Raw genomic sequence first — 21419 nt, 5'->3', positions numbered from 1 at the left:
AGATGTTCGAGGATTCCCTTGCTGCAGTCCTGACTATTGGGTATAGTCCGCGTCCCAGTCGGCCCGAATACCAGAGTATAAGGCTGACGTCGGTCATGGCTTAGACTAACGTCAGTACGTCAGGGTACTAATGCCAATGACCTACGTCATTTCCTCAGTCTTTTCTTGCCCCAGATGTCAGAAGACCCAAAAAGACAAGTCCCAAAAACAACCTGCACCAATAAACATGTACAATATATACAGTAATATATATACAAAAAATATAAGCATGTAAACTCACCTACACAACCACCCTGAAACACAGAGGGAAAGGAGGGAGGGTAAATTGGACTGCAGCAAGGGAATCCTCGAACATCTACATTTATGGTAGGTACAAAACTGTACTATGTTCTTCGTCTTCCCTTGCTGCAGTCCTGACTATTGGGTAGAATCCCAAAGCAGAGGTAAGGGAGGCTGGCAAATTATAAAGTAGCAGGAGCTGACAACATGCCTTGTAAAACAGCTGTGGCAAAACCAGCTCTAGTCTTAGAGTATATAGGCAGGTGATAATGCCTAGAGAAAGTATGCACTGAACTCCAAGTAGCTGCTTCCAGAATATCCTTAGTTGCCACCCCCTTAGAAATGCTGTTGAAGTGGCAGTAGCCCTAGTGGAATGAGGCCTAATCCCAGCTGGAACCTCTTTGCCATGATGGGAATAACAAAATGCAATGCAAAAGCCAATCCACCTAGAAATAGTTTGTTTTGACACAGGCTTGCCCTGTGAACTCAAAGCAAAAGAAACAAGTAACTGCTGAGACTGCCTAAAATCTTTAGTCCTGCTCAAATAATAACGCAATTGCCTGTGTACATCTAAAGTGTGCAAAATCTTTTCCCCTTTATTTTGAGGATCTGCAAAAAACGTAGGCAAATGAATAGTTTGGTTTAAAGCCACACTAGAAACCACCTTGGGCATAAAGGAAGGATTAGTGCGTAATGAAACCCTGTCCTTATGGAAAACCAAAAAGGGCTCTACTGCCATAAGGGCCTGCAACTCAGACACCCTTCTTGCAGAAGTAATAGCCAACAGAAAAGCAGTCTTCCATGACAAATATTTCAATTCAGCAGTAGCTGCAGGCTCAAAAGGTTGTAGAGTAAGTTTTCCAACACAAAATTGAGATCCCAAGCAGGAGTAGGAGCTCTACGTGGGGTCTTATATTCTTTGCCCCTCTAAGAAACTGCTTGAACAAAGGATGCGAAAACAAAGGTGGGTCACAATCATAGTGAGCTGAAATTGCTGCAGCATGAATCTTTATGTAAGAGAAGGACAAACCTTTGTCCAATAATTCAGTAAGATATTGAAGAGCCACACTCAAATTAGGCTCTGAAATCTCCAAATTCTTTGCTGTACTCCAAAATAAAAATCTCTTCCATTTTTCTGCGTACACTCTCCTAGTACTAGGCCTTCTAGCTTCCATAATCACATTTAAAACTTGTTGAGGAAGCTGAGACCTACCGTGCTTCAACACAGAATATGCCAAGCTGTGAGATGAAGAGATTGAAGCTTGACATTGAGCAGATGACCGTCCTTCTGAGATAACAGATGAGGAATCAGAGGTAAAGGCCATGGAGGCTTCTTTACAAGACTCCTTAGAAGTGGGTACCAGTGTTGCGAGGCCAATCTGGAGCTATCAAAATCATCCTTGGCCTGTCTTGTCTGACCTTTAGTAATACCTTTGGAAGAAGAGGTAGAGGTGGAAAGGCATAGACATGAAGGTTTTTCCAACTGAAAGACAGAGCATCCACTTTCCAAGCTGTGTGATGAAACCCCTTTGTGCAATACTTTGGCAGCTGGTGGTTTAGTGGAGAAGCGAACAGATCTATGTCTGGAGTTCCCCATGACACTGTCAATTTCTGAAATACATGAAGATCCAGTTTCCACTCGTGGGGATCCATGATTTGTCTGCTTAATACATCTGCTAGGGAGTTCTGTGCTCCTGGCAGAAACCTTGCCTGAAGAGTCAGTTGCAGGCTTAACGCAGTCTCCCATAAAATCATTGCTTGCCTGCATAGAGGATAAGAATGTGTTCCCCCTTGCTTGTTGATGTACCACATGACAGTTGTGTTGTCTGTCAGAATCAACACCTGCCCTGGAAGAAGTAACTCCTTGAACGCCATCAATGCAAACTGGACTGCTAACATCTCCTTCATGTTGATATGTAGATGCTGTAGTCTGGCAGGCCACTTGTCTTGTATCCACTTTCCATTTAGATGAGCTCCCCAAGCAGTGTCCGAGGCATCTGTCGTTAAAATCTGACTCGCCTCTGGCCGGGTCACAGAGAGTCCCTTGTTTAGGTGACATTCCTGAGCCCACCACAAGAATTCCTTTTGAAGGCAAGGTATTATTTGAATGACAGTGTCCAAATCTTGGCAGTGCTGTGTCCATACATTTTGAGATACCATTGCAGCTTCCTCATATGCAGTTTGGCATTGGGAAGCACCAGAATACAAGATGCCATGAACCCTAATGCTTGAAGGACTGTCCTTGCAGTCAGCACGGACTGATGAGATAGTTGATGGAAGTAAAGTGACAGACTCTTTTGTTTGTCCGGGGTTAAAAAGGCCATCTGAGCTGCTGTATTCAGTCTCACACCCAGAAAGCACATGTCTTGAGAGGGTACTAGACTGGACTTTATTTCGTTCACAGAATACCCTAGGCATCTTAGCACTGCTATGACATATTCCAGATGCTGTAGAAGGTGTTCCTTTTCTTGAGCCAGAATCAGGCAGTCGTCCAAGTAAGGATAGATTTGAATGCCTTGAAGCCTGAAGTAAGCTATCACTGGAGCCAGAACCTTTGTGAATACTCTGGGCGCAGTAGATAAGCCAAAGGGCAATGCAGAGAACTGATAATGAAAATCTCCAGTTGTAACCGCAGATACTTTCTGCAACTTAGCCTTATAGGCACATGAAGGTAAGCTTCCTTGAGATCCAAAGTTACCATCCAGTGATCCTTGCCCAGCAGAGGTAACAGTTGCTGTAACGTCAACATCTTGAACTTGGGAATGTCCAGATAAGTGTTGAGGATAGATAAATCCAGAATTGGTCTCCACGTGTTCCCCTTCTTTGGTACTAGGAACAGGCGAGAATAAAATCAAGCCCCTTTCTGATACAGGGACTGGCTGAATGGCCCCTATCTGGAGTAACTGAGAAACTTGCTTGTGAGCCTCTTTTCTTTGTGGAGGAGGAACATCTGGCATGCCTTTGAAAGGGGCATTGTGTGGAAATAAAATCTGTAACCGTGATGAATAATATCCAGCACCCATCTGTCTTGAGTGATTAAATCCCAATTTTCTTTGAAAAGAGACAATCTTCCTCCCAAAGGAGCTGCCAGGCGAGAGTCCACTGTCAGCTGGAAAGGCAGGTCAATGATTCTGCTTACGAAAGGACTGACCCTGCCCTCACCAGAAGTCTGAGCAGGTGAACTGTCTGATCTAGGCCTAAACGAACCTTGAGCCCTGCCCCTACCACGTCTAGACCTACCCCTAGACTGGGAACCATAAGCAGGATATGTCCACCCCTTAGCAGGCCAATTTCTACTAAACTTGGAGGCTGCACCTGCAAAATCTTTAACAGTCTGCATAGACTTAGCTTTGTCCTCCATTTTCTTTAAAACTGCTTCCACAGGCGGTCCAAACAACACATCAGACTGTAAAGGAGCATCCAAAATCCTAGTCTTAACATGCTCAGCTAAATTCTGATCCTTCAACCAGGCATGTCTGCGAAGAACAGAACTAGTAGCAGCCACCCTCGAGGAGGCCTGAACAGCATCAAAACCACACTGCAAAGAATGCTTACCCACTTGTTCAGACACATGAACCAAATCCAGCAATTCTTTACACTCAATACCTTCCGCCAAAGCATCCACCTTAGATTTCAATTGTGAAAGGAGATAATTTTGATATTTCAGCATATGAAACTGACAATTCAACGCCCTCATGGCTAGAGTGGAAGAAGTATATACTTTCTTACCCCACCTATCCAAAGCCCTTGCCTCTTTATCAGAGGGTACAGGATTTTTAACCACAGAAGCTTTAACACCTTTAGGCCCCTGAGAAACAGTTTCTGGGTCCGCCCTGGGACTCTTAAACAAATACTTATGAGCTTCGGGCACCCTATAATACCTATCAGGCTTAACAGGAGCAGGAGGCAAGGAGTCAGGGTTCAGAGAAGCCTCTGCAAAACAACCTCCACCCCAATCAACCCAGGGGGAATAGCTAAGGGCCTATGCTGGGGCAAAACAAGAATTCCCTAAGCCTTTTCTGGAGTCAGAGTAATCTTGGCCTTCCCATTTAAAGTGCTCCCTCATGGAGTGAAGAGTCTCTGAAAATGAAAAATCCTCAGGAGGAGAAGCTGAAGGAGTGGAATCATCCACATCAGAATCAGAATAAGTAGGAAACTCTTGCAAGTCTTCCACAGAAGACTCTGAAGCCTGTGAACACTGTTCAAAACTATCAAACTCCTGTTCCACCCTAGGCCTCTTATCAGGTGGGGGCATAGAACCTCTAATCAGAGTAATCAAATCTTCTGCCATTTTAAGCATATGTTTCTTAGGGACAGAAGCCGAAAAGCTAGGAGAAGCCCCGACAGAAGCTGAACTTGGCCTACCTCTAAAAGCTTTGGCAACAGGAGGAGAGGCCCTAACTACCTTGGGAAGAGAGGGAAGAACAGTTACCTGAGAAGCCCCCTCAGCCTGGCCTACCTCCTGAGAGGGCACATCCTGTAACAGTAAAGTATCTGCCTGAGACTCCATAGAGACTCCTGGCAAAACCTCTGGCTCCCCTGTGCCTTCTAAAGGACCGACGTCCGGGACTGCGGTTCCTCACCCCTAGGCTTCACTGTTTTGTCCTTGCGCTTCTTGGATGAAGCAGGCGTCGGAGCATCCGTCGGCATATTATAATTACAACGCTTCCCAAACACTAACCTAGCACAATCAAGCCTCCTCTTAATAGTGCGCTTGTTAAATCTAGCACAAGAGCGGCAACCAACAACGTCGTGCTCAGGCCCTAAACAAGGTATACACAATGTATGATAATCCCTATGCGGTATCTGCTTCCCACAAGAAATACAGTTATTCACTTTTTCTGACATCCGGTTAAATACTGAGGCAAGAAAAACCAAAATGTTCTAGCGGGTTACTTAGCCAACTCTGTTTTCGGTCTGAAACTCCGGTTTCGGAAAATCTCAGAACGCCAACCTGCACTCGCAAAATTGCTTCTGCATCGGACCATGCGGCAAAAAAGACTGAGGAAATGAAGTCGGTCATGCGCATTAGTACCCTGACGTACTGACGTCAGTCTAAGGCGCCATGACCGACGTCAGCCTTATACTCTGGTATTCGGGCCGACTGGGACGCGGACTATACCCAATAGTCAGGACTGCAGCAAGGGAAGACGAAGAACATCTGACAATTTAAAGCCCTTACAGCCAAGGTAACAGAAGTGCAAACTTTTCCCCCCATCTATCCAGTGCCCTAGAATCCCTATCAGAGGGGACAGGGTTTTTTACAGTGGAAGCTTTGACCCCTTTGGGACCCTGAGATATAGTTTCTGGGTCAGCAGCGGGGTTCTTGTATAGGAATTTATGAGAATCCGGGACCTTGTAGTATCTGTCTGGCTTAGTAGGTGCAGGGGGTAGAGAGTCAGGGGACAGGCCGGACTCTGAAAATACATCATCTACAATGTCTAGAATAGGTGGAATAGCAAGGGGTCTCTGCTGAGGAAGTAGCAGAAAGTCCCTGAGACTTTTCTTAGATTCAGAATAATCTTGGCTCTCCTAGTGGAAATGCTCCCTCATGGTATGCAGGGTTTCCCCAAAAGAATAATCCTCAGGAGGAAAGGCTGAAGGAATGGATTCTTCAGCATCAGAGTCCTCATATGGAGGCATGGAATAATCCTGTTCAGAAGAGGAATCAGAGGAAACGGAAACCTGATCAGAAGAATCATATTCTGTCTCTTGCCTAGGCCTCTTATCAGGGGGGGATGGGAAGGGAACCCCTGATCAAAGTAATTAGGTCTTCGGCCATTTTGAGTATCTGTTTTTTAGGCATGGAAGTCTGAGTAGGAGAATGCTGTACTTGTTTCTTTGTCTTTAGAACTGCTTTAGTCTTTTAAGCTGAAGATGGTTTAACATACAATTGTGTAGGTCTGAAGACACCCTCAGAAGCTGATGCCTGCTCAGCGGCTCCAGACCCATCTGAGGGAATGATTTCCGAGTGTCCAATACCTTGAGTATCCAGAGACCCAGTCGGCTCCACGTGGGAGTCGGAAGCGGCCTGTGGCTCTGAGGTAGCAGGCGCCAGGGGCTGCGAAAGCACCTCACTGAGAACCGGCGAACCGGTGACTGGCCTAACGGAGGCCTCGTTGTCGGTTTTGGACCTCGGATGCCTATCCTTTTCCTTGTCCTTGTGTTTTTTGTAAACTCCGGTCGTCGGCTGTTCCGATGGCATTATATAATTAAATCTTCGGCCAAAGTAATGAAATGCAAAATCAAACTGACACTTAATAGTGCGTTGGTTAAATCTAGCACAAAACCGATAGCTAGCAACGTTGTGATCAGGGCCTAGGCAAGGAATACAGTAAGAGTGAAAATCCTTAAGAGGTATTTGCTTCCCACAAGAAATACAACTGTTAACTTTTTCTGACATCGGTAAAACGTTTCCCCAATGGGGTACTTAGCTTTAATGAAGACTTTGGTTCTGAAATTCGGATTTGAAAATCTCAGGAGTCGGCCGACCGGCACTTGCGAACTGCTTTTGCTTCGGGCACTGCGCAGCAAGAAAGACTGAAGAAAATGGTGTCGGCTGCATCTTTTATACCCCTGGTGCACTGACGTCAGGGAAGAGGCGACAGCAACCGACGCCGGACCTAGACTTTGGAAATCAGGCCGACTGCAGGTAGCCTGCCAGCAGGATAACCCAAGAGTAATGACTGCAACAGTGAAACACGATGAACACATTCTTACCGCTTCTTCAGAATGAATACTAAATAATACCAGTGTCATTTAAATAACACATCAATAAAACAGCACATCAGTTAAGCATACAACAGTTAAAGTGCCAGTACATAAAAACACAAACCTATATACCAGTGTCAATGTTTCAAGGGTCTAACTTTCAAAAAAGGTTTGAGAGAGACTACCGCATTTAAACCAGGTGCTTTATCAGCATTTAGGAGTGAATTCTATCTTTAAATGCTGATAAATAGCTGATGTGCTATTTAAATGACTGGTGTTCTTTAGTAGTCAGTCTGAAGTGGTAGGAATATACTGTGAAAGCATTTACTCTTTTACTTTTTGTTTTTATTAAAGTTTTGTGGATTTTACCTGCAGCTGTGTCAGACTGGTATTTATTATTGTCTCTACTTAGTACATCAGAAGTGCTGAAGCAAGATCTCAGTAGAGGAAGCTTGAATGAGCAGGTTATTCAGATAAGGAAAGATATAAACCCCTTTCAGCCTGTAAAAGGCAATTATAGGAGCGAAGCATTTGGTGAATACCCATGGAGTAGTAGAAAGGCCAAAGGGCAAAGCAGAAAACTGAAAATTTAAGGAAGAGAAATAAACGCTAAAACTTCCTGAAAAGGGGGTGAATTGGGATGTGCAGATAAGCACCCTTGAGATCCGGGGAGACCAAAAAAGCCTGGAGGGGAATATGAAGAGGAAACAAGGTCTGAAGGGATAACATCCAAAAGGAAGGGGCCTTCAGAAAGATGCTAAGCTGAGAAAGGTCCAGAAGGGGTCTCCAGGTGCCTTCCTTCCTGGGAACTAGAAACATTCTGGAATAACACCCCTTCCCTTCCTGGGAAGGCTTGCACAATTTGAATGGTATGTTGTGTCAAAAGGCCCTGAAGCAGTTCTAGGAAGAAAGGAAGCTGTTCCTGAGGAGGTTGAGGGATGCCCAAAAAAGAGGATGGAATTTCCATACCATGAAGTATCCCTGACGGATGATGCACAGTAGCCAAGAGTCTTGAGTGACCCTTAACTAATTGGGAAGAGACAAGGAAAGACAACCAGATAAGGAAACCCAACTCAAGAAAAGGTGACGCAGTCAGATGGAACCTGGGTTGTCTTGAAAAGGTTTCTTGAGAAGTAGAAGTCTGGGTAGACTTAGCAGGAGGAACCTGCCTAGAACCATTCTTAACTTTGGGAGGAGGGTGATGCTGTCTGTGAACAAAAGCAAATTTAGATGGATAATTCCTCTGGAACTTGGGGACAGGAGACACAAAAATATGTTTCAATTCCTGCAAGGCCTTACCTTTATCTTGAAGAGACTTAAAAAGCTCAGCAGCAGCAGAACCAAGCAGGTTCTTATTGTCAAGAAGAGCATCTAACAATTTAGCCTTGATATCATCAGGCAAAGGTTGGAAACAAAGCCAAGAGTAACGTCTCAAAACAGAAGCAAAAGTAGCAGTCTTAGAGAAGGCATCAGCTGCATCATAACTACATTTAATAGGTGGTGAGCTAATCTGAGAAGTAGAGCCCAGTAAAGAGAGGGCCAAGGCCTTCCCTTAAGAATCAGGGAGGTCTGAGATAGCCTGGGAAGCCTGAGAAAGAAGGTCTAAAACTGGTCATATGGCTCTGATAAGTAATAGCTCGAAAGGCCAAGGTGGCACCAGTATATACCATATTGCCTAGCCGCTCCATAGCTCCACTGTCTTTGTCTGAAGGAAGTAGTTTAGTAGAAAGCAAAAATTTAGAGGGTTTGTCAGAAGAGACAGACACTAAAAAAGGGTCAGCAGAAGGACATTTGTAAAAGAACTTGCACTTATCAGGCACCTTGTGAAATCTATCAGGTTTCTTAGGGGCTGGAGTTTGAAAACCCGGGCCCACAGAGGCTGCTGAAAAGGTATCTAGAAATGCAGTGAAGACTGGAGGTACAGCAGAAGGCTTAGGGTACTCACTCCATCTGGAGGACCTCACAATACCTCTTCTGAATGCCAGAAACCTAAGAACAGTCCCATTTAAGATATTCTATCAGACAAGAAATAGCATCTTCAAAGGAGAGTTCTTCCAAGGGAGAACTTGGACTAACAGAATCATCTTCTTCAGAGCCATAGTCCAAGGGAGAAGGTATCCGAGAGAAGTATATCAATGACTCTTCAATCCAAATCCTCTTCAGAGGAGTCCTGCTGTCTGAACCTCTTAAGTGGGATAGATGACCGGGGGAGGAGCAGGCAGAGAAACCCCATGTGGAGGCTTTAATACCATCAGTGCATTAAATAACCCCTGGATAAAACCCTGCCATTCACACTGAGGATCTTTAGCAGCAGGGGAAACATGCCTTTTTTTTTGCTTTTTCTTTTGAGAAAATTCATCACTAAATACCTTAGGAGGTTCAGACTCTTGCCTACAAACAACCAACATAGTAGGAATCTCCTCCCGAACAAGTATAGTACCAGTTGTGTACACTTACCATAAATGTAGATGTTCGAGTGTATTCACTGTTGCCATCATCACATCTGGGTTATCCCTGCCAGGGTAGCTCTCGGCAGGCACGAATACCAGAGACTTAGTATTTCTGCGTCAAATGCTGTCGCTTGAGGACTGACGTCAGGTCATCAGTAGTATAATGTAAGGCAGCCGCCGCCATTACATCAATTTTTCTTGCCCTAACCTGTCATGAGCCCCCAAAGTAGGAGGCCAGGTTCTGGTGGAAGAACCCCAGCAGTGGAAAATAAATACAAATATTTCCCTTGTAAGGAAAGGATAACAACAAGGAAGAATGGTAACAAAAGGAGAAGGAGAAAAAAGGGTGATGGGAGGGAGGGAAACCAGGACTGCAACAGTGAATATACTCAAACATCTACATTTATAGTAAGTGTACACAACTGTACTATGTTCTTCGTGTCTCACTGTTCCAGTCATCACATTTGGGTACATTTCCAAAGAGGAGGAAATGGGTGGAGGCAGTTAAAGAAACTAGGGGCTGGCTAGGATGCCCTGCAAGACTGCAGAGGCAAACTCTGCCCTGGATTTGAAGAAGAGAGGCAGGTGGTAATGCTTGGTAAAAGTGTGAACATATGTCCAGGTGGCAGCTTCCAGGATGTCCCTGGTGGGGACTCCTCTGAGAAAAGCTGCAGAGGTGGAGGCTGTTCTGGTGGAGTGTGCCCTGACCTCCTTGGGGAGAGGCTTTCCGTGCTGTATGTAGCAGAAATGAATGCAGTGTGCTATCCATTTAGAAATGGTTTGCTTGGAGAAGACTTTGCCTTCTGCCCCTGTAGCAAAGCTGACCAGCAATTGATCAGACTTTCTGAAGGATTTAGTCCTGCCCATATAGAATCTGAGCTGTCTGTGCACATCTAGAGAGTGAAGAATCTTTTCCCTCTTGTTCTGGGGATTAGGAAAAAAGGTGGGCAAATGAATGGATTGGTTGAGACCCACACTGGACACCACCTTGAGCATGAAGAATGGGTTAGTTCTAAGGGATACACTGTCTGCATGAAAGATTATGAAGGGTTCCACAGCCATGAGTGCTTGCAGCTCAGAGACTCTTCTGGCTGAAGTGATGGCCAGAAGGATTGCTGTCTTCCAGGAGAGAAATTTTAGCTGTGCAGAAGAAGCTTGTTTGAAAGGGGGTAGGGTGAGCTTTTCCAAGACAAAGTTAAGGTCCCAAGCTGGTGTTGGTGCCCTTCTGGGGGGCCTCAAGTTGTTAGCCCCTCTGAGGAACTGTTTGATTAAAGAGTGTGAGAAAAGGGGCTTCTCAGTGGAAAAATGAGCAGAACTAGCAGAGGCATGAATTTTTATAGAGGAGAAAGAGAGACCACTGTGTAGTAGGTCAGCTAAATAATCCAGGATGAGAGGGATGGAGGGTTGTGCCGTATTGGCTCCCTTAGCCTGGATCCAGGTGCAGAACCTTTTCCATTTACCTGCATAATTACTTTCTGGTGCTAGGACGTCTGGCCTCACAGATAACATCCAGAACCTGTTTACTGAGGATGGCAGATTGGTTCGGGGTTAGGGAATAAGCCAAGCTGCCAAATTGAGTGTCTGCAATTAGGGATGCATGAATTCCCCTTCCCTCTGTGTCAGGAGGTTTGGAATCTGAGGAAGATGCCATGGAGGCAGTGGGGACAGGCTGCACAGCAAGAGGTACCAGTGTTGTCGGGGCAAGTCTGGAGCTATAAGAATGGTCCTTAGTTTTTCCTCCCTTACTTTGAGCAGTACGCTGGGGATGAACGGTAGGGGAGGAAAGGCATAGACCAATAGATTGACCCAGGGGAAGGACAGGGCATCCACTTTCCAAGCCATGCAGTAATGCTCCCTGGTGCAGAATTTGCTGAGCTGATGATTGGTGTGGGAGGCAAAGAGGTCGACCTTTGGGGTTCCCCATTTTTGTGTTATTAGGATGAAGGTACTTCTGTTGAGTTGCACTCATGTGGGTCCAGAAGATTTCTGATTGATTGGTCTGCCAGAGAGTTATGAGAGCCTGGTAGGAATTCTGCTAACAGGTGGAGTTGCATGGAAGAGGCTGTGTGCCAAAGGGTCATGGCCAGCCTGCAAAGAGGGTAGGAGTGAGCCCCCTCCCTGCTTGTTGATGTAGCACATCACAGTGGTGTTTGTCTGTTTTGATCAGAACCACCCCTGGAGAGAGAAGGGGTTTGAAAGCCATCAGGGCATGCTTCACAGTCATCTCTTTTTGACTTGATGTGCAGAGGGATTTGCTGTGGAATCCATTGGCCCTGTATACACCTGCTGTCCAGGTGTGCACCCCACGTGTAGTCTTGATGCATCTGTGGTGAGGGTCTGGGCGGTGGGGGAAAGGACAGTCCCTTGTGGGAGCATGCCATTGCCCACCAAAGAAAATCCTGAGGCAAGGAATTATAGGTAGAAGAGTTTCCAGGTCTTGAGAGTGTTGACACCAAAGGCTCTTTAGGTACCACTGAAGTTTCCTCGTATGCAGTCTGGCATATGGAATGAGTAGTATGCAAGATGCCATGAACCCCAGAGCTTGCAGGATCTTCCTTGCAGATAGCTGCGGCCTGGTGGCTAGTTGAGAGAAGTAGGCTGTCATGAAAATCTGTTTCTCTGGTGTAAGGTATGCCCATCTGAGATGCTGTGTCCAGACTTGCTCCCAGGAAGATTATCCTTTGGGTGCGTTTCCACAGGGCCTAGGCTGGGCAGGTTTACTCAGAGCAGGAAAGGACCAGTGTTTGGAGAGACAATTCCTGCTGAACCCAGGGGGCTGGAACTGTAAGAAATCCTTAACTGTTTGCATAAATTTTGTCTTTTCTTCCATCTTTTTTAAGACCTCTTCTGCCTTAGTGCAAAATATGTTATTTGTGCAAGGGCGCATCCAACAATTTAGATCTGATGGTCTGACAGGGGTTGTTCCCTTAAGGCATGCATGTCTTCTAATGACAGATCCAGTGACTGCTGCCCTGCAAGAAGCCTCTAGGGTATCAAAACCAGAGTGCAAGGTGTGCTTAGTTACTTGACTTGCAGAATGCATTAACTCTTGTAAATCTTTAGATTCTGCCCAAGCAGGAAAGGAAGACATTTTTTTGTTTAAGGAGTTCAAAGGTATGTTGCTTAAATTTCAGCATATGGAACTGACAGTTTAGTGCCTGATAGCAAGAGTAGCTGAGGTATATACTTGTTTACCCCATCTGTCCAATGCTCGGGAATCCCTCTCTGAGGAGGTGGGATTCTTAGCAGAGGTTGCTTTAATCCCTTTAGGCCCTTGAGAAATGACCTCAGGGTCAGCTGTTGGATTTTTAAAAAGATATTTGCATGAGTCAGGGACTCTATAGTACCTGTCTGTTTTTCTAAGAGCAGGAGGTAGGGCGTCAGGAGTCAAGCTAGATTCGAGGAAAACATCCTCCACAACATCCAGGACTGGGGCGATGGCCAAGGGTCTGTGTTGTGGAAGATCAAGAAATTCCCGGAGTCTCTTTTTAGACTGAGAGTAATCCTGACTCTCTCACTGGAAATGCTCCCTTAAGGTATGCAGGGTTTCCCCAAAAGAAAAACCCTCTGGGGGAGAGGCTGAAAGAATGGAATCCTCTGCATCAGAATCCTCATAAGTGGAGAGGGGTTGCATGTCTTCATACTCAGATGCATCTGATTCATCTGACTTGTTCAGACAAAACTACAGGGGACAGATCTCTTTTCCTTTTGGAGGGGGTAGCTTGACTTCCCCTGATCAGCATGATAAGGCCTTCTGCCATTTTAAGCATTTGAGACTGAGGCAAGTAAGCAGGTGCCTGAGAGTGGGTCGTCAGTTTTTGGGTGTGGTTCGAACCTTGGGCCTAAGAAACTCAGTTGTTTTTCAAAAACGGTAGTCGCGAAAGAAGACGTTGGTTTGTGTCGAGATTTAGTAGTGTGAAGGACTTTCTCGGAATCCGGTGTCTACTCAGCAGCTTCAGACCCATCCAAGGTAAAGACGACCGCTGGAGCCTTAGTCGAAGAAGAGTTTTGCAGCATACCAGACTCCGAAAGGGTCTCGGTAGTGGCCAGCGAATCAACTGAAGCAGGTATCAGGGGCTGCGAAAGCACCTCACTGAGTACCGGAGGACTGACGACTAGCTTAACGGAAGCCTCGTCGTTAGGTTTGGACCTGTGTGGTCTGTCTCTGTCTTTATCTTTACATTTTTTCAGAAGATCTGCTGTTGGATGGCTTACCAAATCCATATTGGAATTTGAAGACTGTAAATGAACGACGACGGATAGTTCTGGCGTTGAACAAATTCTGGCATTGAACAAAGCACAGAAGTGACAACGGGGGATGTCATGGTCTGGGCCTAAACAAATGACGCAGTAAGAGTGGAAGTATTGGTGTGGTATTTGCTTTCCACAGGCGAGACAATTATTAACTTTTTCTGACCTCGGTTAGTGCAAGAAAAAAGGATCCCCAATGGGGTACTTAGCTTTAGAAGACTTCAACTTCAATTCGGCAGATGAAAACTCAGGTAGTGGCTGGCCGGCACTTGTGCGAACTGCTTCTAATTCGGGATCAACGGCAAGAAAGACTGATGTAATGGCGATGGCTGCCTTACTAATGACAACCTGACGTCAGTCCTCAAGCGACAGCAACTGACGCAGAAATACTAAGTCTCTGGTATTCGGGCCGGCTGAGGGCTACCCTGGCAGAGATAACCCAAATGTGATGACTGCAACAGTGAAACACGAAGAACATCTGCTGTATCCCCCTTGGTCCCTCTGAAATAACCAGCCATGGTCCCCAGACAACATTTGGAGCAGACATTTGCAGACCCCTCTGGGACGTGCAAAAAGTCGGACCACTGCTGGAGCCCAATACCGTTGTGGCAAAGGACTCAGACATAACTGGGCAATCCTCTAGGCTTGCACCAACCTGGAGAGAGATGTCTGGAGAAAGCAGGACAGCAGCGGAATCAGACCAGAGTTTCTTTGCCTTTTTCTAAGCAGACGGCTGGCCTTTGGGCCAGGAAGAGTCTGCCACAGCACCCTGTGCCAGCAACTTAAGATGTTAGTTCTCCAGGTAAATGAACAAAGAGAAGAGACAAATATGTAGGGTCTTGGGGACAAACAGCTGGTAGGTGTAACACTGGGTACGATGGTGGGAAGCACCCAAACAGAAGAGACAATGCTCGTGATGATCCTTATGGGGAATCTGCCTTTCACACTGACATTTTCCCTTTCTGGATGACATGTAAACCTACAAAATCAAAAAAGAGAAGGATAAGAAACCCCATCTGGGCACTTAGCTTGAAACATGACTTGGTAACCAGCACAAAATGAACATTCAGACAGAAGATGAATGATGGCGTTCAGACTAGCAGCAAACCTAGGACTTGTACACTGTTCATAAAGTTCTATATATACTCACCAGTAGATATTTGCTGCCTGTGATCCCCTTCTTAGCTCTTGGATCAGATGTCCTGTTGTAGTGTCAAATATTCGTATTAGGGTCCCCTACATGAAACGAAAGGTAAAGTAAATAAGCTTAGCAGTCAGAACTTGGACAAGTCACATCTGTCACAAGCAGTATAACTCCATTATGTACTGAGACAATCATACCAATCTACTCCTGTCCTAAACTATATTAAGGGATAGGCATATCCTAACCGATTAGCATGCCATAAGGTGCAAAAACACTAAATCAAGTAAACCAAGTACAAGATTTCTTTATTTACATTTTCATGGCACTCATTTTACCTTATAACACACCTCCCTGGTTAAAAATTAAAGATTAATGATTGTTTTCAAAAGAGGCAATATTTTAATATGGCAGCAGCCAGTATGCCAGAAGTCAGGACAGTCTGGTAAGACAGTGATTGGTCTTTTCCTTGATACTAGCAACTTGAGGTGAAGCACCAAGCCGGTCCAATAGAGAGCTGCAGTGACCAGAAAGGTAAGGAGGACTGGAAAATGAGATTCCTTCACTAGGACAGCACAGAAAAAACAACCAGAGAAAAATGGACTGGTTCATTCAGATGCAACATGTAAAAAGTGCATCACTGCACGCACATCATCTTAGAGAATAACATCCACAAAACAAAGACCAAACTGTGGCAGAAAAGGTGAGCCCCCAAAATGTTTTTTTCTTTCTAAGTTATAGCAGGGGTGAGAAACCTTTTTTTGAGCGGAATATCAAAAAAAATTGCACTTCTTAAACCCATTCAAAAAGTGAAGGCGCTAGTCAGCAGAATAACTGGTGTGGGGAAATAAGTAGGCGTGCAAACGTATAATTTTGCTTACCTTTGTAATTTAAAAAATGCTTAATGGACCATTTCACTGCATACAATATGTTCATACCAAATAACTTTCCTTATTGAATGCTATATACTGAAACAGTAATAGGCTCCTATGCAACAGTACATTTTTTGACATTTAGGAAAATTAATATACCTCAGATGTTCGGTGGGTAACAAAACTTTCCCACATATTGCACAAACAGAAATAATCCCTAATACCACAAAAATAATTTGAAACTCTTAACTCACTAAAGGACATTTGTGTGTCTGAGTAAACTGCAGTCAATAATCACTCAAACAATCCAGATGGTGAGGGCCTGGGGTAAAAACAAATTACATATATATATATATATATATATATATATATATATATATATATATATATATATATATATATTTTTTAACTCTTCTCCAAATATACTTGAAATATGACATTTACTGACTGGAATTTTTTCCTCTGCCTTCAACAACAAATCTGCGTTCAAAAAATTATTACTTTCAGTATTACTACATACAACTGTGCCTTCTGAAATTGCAGTAAAGTACAGTTGCGTACACTTACCATAAATGTAGATGTTCAAGTGTATTCACTGTTGCAGTCATTGCATTTGGGTTATCTGCTTGTAGGTAGCCCTGACATCAGGTAGTCAGGGGTATAAAGCATGCAGCCGACGCCATTACATCAGTTTTTCTTGCCCCAAATGTCAGATGCTCCCATAATGGGAAGCAATTATATACAAGGTTACACCTCCAACAAAATGCAAATACACCAGAAAGCTTAAATACAGTAAACAAGAAGTGAGGTATAGTCAACAGAAGTCAGGGGACTGGAGGGAGGGTAACCAGGACTGCAACAGTGAATACACTCTAATATCTACAATTATGGTAAATGTATACAACTGTACCATGTTCTTCGTGTTTCAGTGTTGCAAGTCATTACATTTGGGTAGATTCCCAAAGAACACTTCTGAGAGTAGCTGCAGCTTATCCACTTAGAAATGGTAATAAAATCTAAAATCTAAGTTGTCTGTGCTGCAGTATTCATTTTCCTTTGTTCTGTGGATTTGAAAAGAAGGTTGGCAAATGAATGGACTGATTAGCATAAAGGAAGGGTTGGTCCTGAGGGACATTCAACTCTGCAGTTGCAGCTGGTAAAGTTAAGGTCCCAGGCTGGAGGTGGTCTTAAATGTTTGGCCCTCTGAGGAATTAATTCAGCAGGTGGTGAGAAAGAAAGGGGTCAGTATCATAATGTGCTGAAATGGCTGATGCATGAATTTTAATAGAAGAGAAGGATGTCAAGCATCTCTGTTAAGTAACAAAAAATAAAGTGATAGAGTTACTAATTCTTGTGCCTCATATAAGAATCTTTATATCAATCATATAAAATGTTAACATGTCAAAATAAAATTATAAAAGGAAGTAATAAATATATATACACTAACTAACAACCATTAACAAATAAACTCTTTCTGACCATATAAGTATAATAACAGTTCAATAACAATTTGTCATATAATATTAAACCCATTAAAAATGTGTTAAAAGTCACATGCTTACAACATGGACGGCTTAACTATTTACCTGAAAAAACATGAATTAAGATAAAGACATTTCTTGACCCCTACAAATGTACAAATAAAAAGGGGGGTTAAGAAAAATTACCTTAGGTAACTTTTGTATTTTAAAACCGCCGAGATGTTACAAGCATCATTCAACCCAGGGAAAGAAAAGGCATCTAACAAAAGTTGCCATTCTAGTTCTTTGATTTCAAGTAGAAGCGATTGTGGCCCGCCCCTGATGCCCACATTGACACAATCTATCCCCATAAATTAATTCATGTTAGTTAGTGTATATATATTTATTACTTCCTTTTATAATTTTATTTTGATATGTTAACATTTTATATGATTGATATAAAGATTCTTATATGAGGCACAAGAATTAGTAACTCTATCACTTTAATTCTTTAAAGTTGTGTCCAAGGAAATGACATCATTTCCTTAGTTAAAAGGTTTTAAATTCAATACAACTGGCGCTTTTCCTTCCTTGTCTGATGAAGCTTCTGTTGGTACGGAGGCGAAAACGATTTAAAATAAAGTTCGTTTATGCAGATATACTTCGTGGATTTATCCTTTGTATTTTTGTGAAGTCCTGGACTCGTTACGCTTGTTCGTACTTGGTTTAGTTTGTTTTTTCTTCTTTTTATCTCTGTTAAGTATTGAAGAATATGCGGTAAACTGGGCACTTTTGTGCCCATCCACTGAGTTTGGTTCCAGGAACAAAATCTTTTCCACTTTTCAGCATAGGATTTTCTAGTACTAGGCCTCCTTGCCTCCAGATGACATCCAGCACTTGCTTGCTGAGGGATGGTATGTGAGAATTTAGATAATTAGCCAGGCTGCCAGGTTTAGGGGTTTGAAGCTGGGGATGCAGAATCTGGCCCAACTGATGGGACAGCAGGGAAGGGGTCTGAGGCAGGTGGCATGGTTCCAGCAGTGATGTACTGTGCAAGAGGGGGTACACCAGTGTTTGCGTGGCCAGTCTGGTGCAATAAGTATTGTCCCTGGTTTGTTCTGTTTGATATTTAGTAGAACTTTCGAGAGGAGAGGCAGTGGGGGAAAGGCATAAACTGAGAGGCTTTCCCAGGCGAAGGACAGGGCATCCACTTTCCAAGCTTGTCTGTGAGGAGTCCTTGTGCAGAATTTATCCAACTGGTAGTTCTGAGGGGAGGCAAACAGGTCCATCTCTGGGCTCCCACATTTTGTTTATCAAAATGTTGAATATCTTTGGTTCCAGTTTCCACTCGTGTGGGTCCATGAGATTTCTGCTTAAGTCGTCTGTCAGAGTATTTAGCTTGCCTGGCAGGAATTGAGCTTGTAGGTGCAATTGGTCGCTCAAGGCTGTGTTCCACAGAGCCAGAGCCATAGCTATTCTGCAGAGAGGGTTTAAGTGTGTTCCCCTCCCCCCCCCCCTGCTTGTTTATGTACCACATAACAGTGGTGTCAGTCTTTACCAATAACTGTCCTGGAAGAATGTGGTCCTTGAAGGCTGTTGGAGAATTCTGTACAGCTAACATTTCTTTTTGACTGATATGCAAGTGCATTTGACTCAGGTTCCATTTGCCCAGAATGCACTGCCCTGCCAAGTGAGCCCCCCCATGCATAGTCTGATGCGTCTGTTGTTAGGGTTTGGGCGGCAGGGGTAGAGTGAAAGGCAGTCCCTTGTTGTGGTGGCAGGCCTCTGCCTACCAAAGGAACTCTGTCTTTATACAAGGAAAGACAGGAATCATTAATTCCAGGTCCTGAGAATGTTGACACCATAGGCTTTTTAGATACCATTGTAATTTCCTCATATGCAGTCTTGCATATGGAATTAATAGAATGCAAGAGGCCATGAACCCCAGGGCTTGCAGTATTTTTCTTGCAGATAGCTGGGTCTTTGTGGCCAGTAGTTTGAAGTAGGCTGTCAAACAAACTTGATTCTCTGGCGTGAGGTAGGCCATCTGCTCCCAGGAATACAATTTGTTGGCAGGGTGCTAGGTGTGCTTTCTTTTCGTTTATGATGTATCCAAGTGAGGTTAGCAGCTTCTTTACAAATGCCAGATGACTTAATAGAATGTCTTGGCTTTCTGCCTGAATTAGACAATCGTCCAGGTATGGGTATATTTGAATATTTCTTTGCCTGCAGAATGCAATGACTGGAGCTAGGCACTTTGTGAATACCCTGGGCGCAACAGATAAGCCAAAGGGCAGTGCAGAGAACTGATAATGCATGTAGCCCGCTATGAAGCGCAGGTATTTTCTGCAAGATTCCCTTATTGGGATGTGCAGGTAAGCTTCCTTTAAATCCAGTGTCACCAACCAGGCATTTTTGCCTAGCATGGGAAGCAGCTGATGAAGAGTTAGCATTTTGAATTTTGGGATTACCAAAAAGGTGTTTAGGACAGACAGGTCGTCGTAAGTTGTCTTTTCTGGGTACCAGGTAAAGTCTTGAGTAAAAACCTTGTCCCTATTCCTCCTCTGGGACAGGCTGAATAGCCCTGATACTTAAATGAGAGAGAACCTGCTGTTGAGCCTCTGTCCACTGATTTGGGGGTAGGTCTGGCCAACCATTCAGGGTTGGTAAGGTGTGGAAGTGAAATCTGTACCCTTGGGAAACTATATTTAAAACCCATTTGTCTTGGGTAATGAGTTCCCAGTTTCTTTGCATGCAGGGCGATCTTTCCCCCAAAAGGAGCAGTCAGTTGAGCAGGGCTTGGAAGGTTTAAGTTTAACTCATTGTGACAGTTTACCATAGGGGGTGTCTTACTACTTCCAGCTTTGGAAGTGGGAGCTCCCCACTGCTTAGGCCTGTGAGTACCTTGAGACTGTAGCCTGGGTGGTCTGCTGGTCCTGGGTTTGGACTGAGAAGGCCTGGAAGAGACAGGAAAGGACCAATTCTTAGAAGGCCAATGCCTACTAAATCTGGGAGAATGTACATGCAGGAAATCTTTAACAATTTACACAGATTTACCTTTTCCCCCCATCTTTTTAAGTACTTTGTCTGCTTTGTTGCCAAATAGGCAGTCTTAGTTTAAGGGAGCATCCAGTAATTTAGCTTTAACATGATCTGGCAAAGTTTGCTCATTAAGCCAAGCATGCCTTCAAAGTACAGACCCAGTGACAGCAGCCCTGCAAGATGCCTCTAATGGGTCAAAACTACATTGCAAAGTATGTTTACCAACTTGTTCAGCAGAATGCATTAAATCCTGTAATTCTTTATTTTCAGCACAGTCAGGAATCAACATAATTTTCTGTTTAAGTAATCCAATAATATGCGGCTGATACTTTAACATTTGAAACTGGCAGTTTAATGCCCTAATGGCCAAAGTAGTAGAAGTGCATACCTTCTTACCCAATTTGTCCAGGGCCCTGGAATCTCTATCAGAGGGGGTAGGGTTTTTGTCAGTAGTAGCCTTAATGCCTTTGGGTCCCTGTGAAATTGTCTCTGGGTCCGCATTAGGATTTTTAAACAGGAACCTGTGAGAGTCAGGTACGCTGTAATACCGGTTAGGTTTACTGGGAGACGGAGGTAAAGTGTCTGGGGCCAGGCTAGATTCCAAGAAGGCATCATCTACAATGTCCAGTACAGGAGGGATAGCTAAAGGCCTGTGTTGAGGTAGGAGCAAGAATTCCCTAAACCTCTTTTTGGAGTCAGAGTAATCCTGGCTTTCCCAGCGGAAATGCTCCCTAAGAGTGTGCAAAGTTTCACCAAAAGAGAAATCTTCTGGAAGGGAAGCAGAGGGAATGGAGTCTTCTGCATCAGAATCCCCATAGGTAGATAAGGGCAAATCCTGGTCATCAGAAGAAACAGAAATTTCAGAATCACGATCAGAAGAATCAGAAAGAAAATCAGTTCTAGGTCTCTTAGAGGGAGAAGGCTGGCTTCCCCTGATTAGAGTAATAAGGTCTTCAGCCATTCTTATCAGTTGTTTTTTAGGCATATGGGCCTGACCATGCGGTCTGGGAGTCGGATTTCTAGGTGTGGATCGAGTTTTAGGCCTTGCAGAAGAAAATGGAGTTGGTTTGATATGCAAGTCAGTAGGCCTGAATACACCCTCAGAAGCCAGTGCCTGCACAGCGGCTCCGGACTCATCCAAGGTAGAGACATCCGTAAGTTCCATAGTAGAAGCAGCATCTCCCAGCATACCGGACTCCAAATGGGTCTCAGT

General features: G+C 44.2%; 1 protein-coding gene across 2 annotated transcripts in view; it reads right to left on the bottom strand.

The window, feature by feature from the left end:
- The window catches only part of WDR45B (WD repeat domain 45B), a 1288431-nt gene that overhangs the window by 386152 nt on the left and 880860 nt on the right, over positions 1-21419 (bottom strand). For both annotated transcript variants that reach the window (XM_044068126.1, XM_044068127.1), the window contains exon 7: positions 14842-14927. In XM_044068126.1, coding sequence (XP_043924061.1) covers positions 14842-14927 — 86 coding nt within the window. The remainder of the gene's footprint in view (positions 1-14841; positions 14928-21419) is intronic.

Source organism: Protopterus annectens, chromosome 4.part0 (genome assembly GCF_019279795.1).
Source record: "Protopterus annectens isolate FY-2018-M chromosome 4.part0, PAN1.0, whole genome shotgun sequence".
Taxonomy (NCBI): Eukaryota; Metazoa; Chordata; order Ceratodontiformes; family Protopteridae; genus Protopterus; species Protopterus annectens.
The sequence above is the reverse complement of the archived record's forward strand: the minus strand, read 5'-3'. Positions and strand labels throughout refer to the sequence as shown.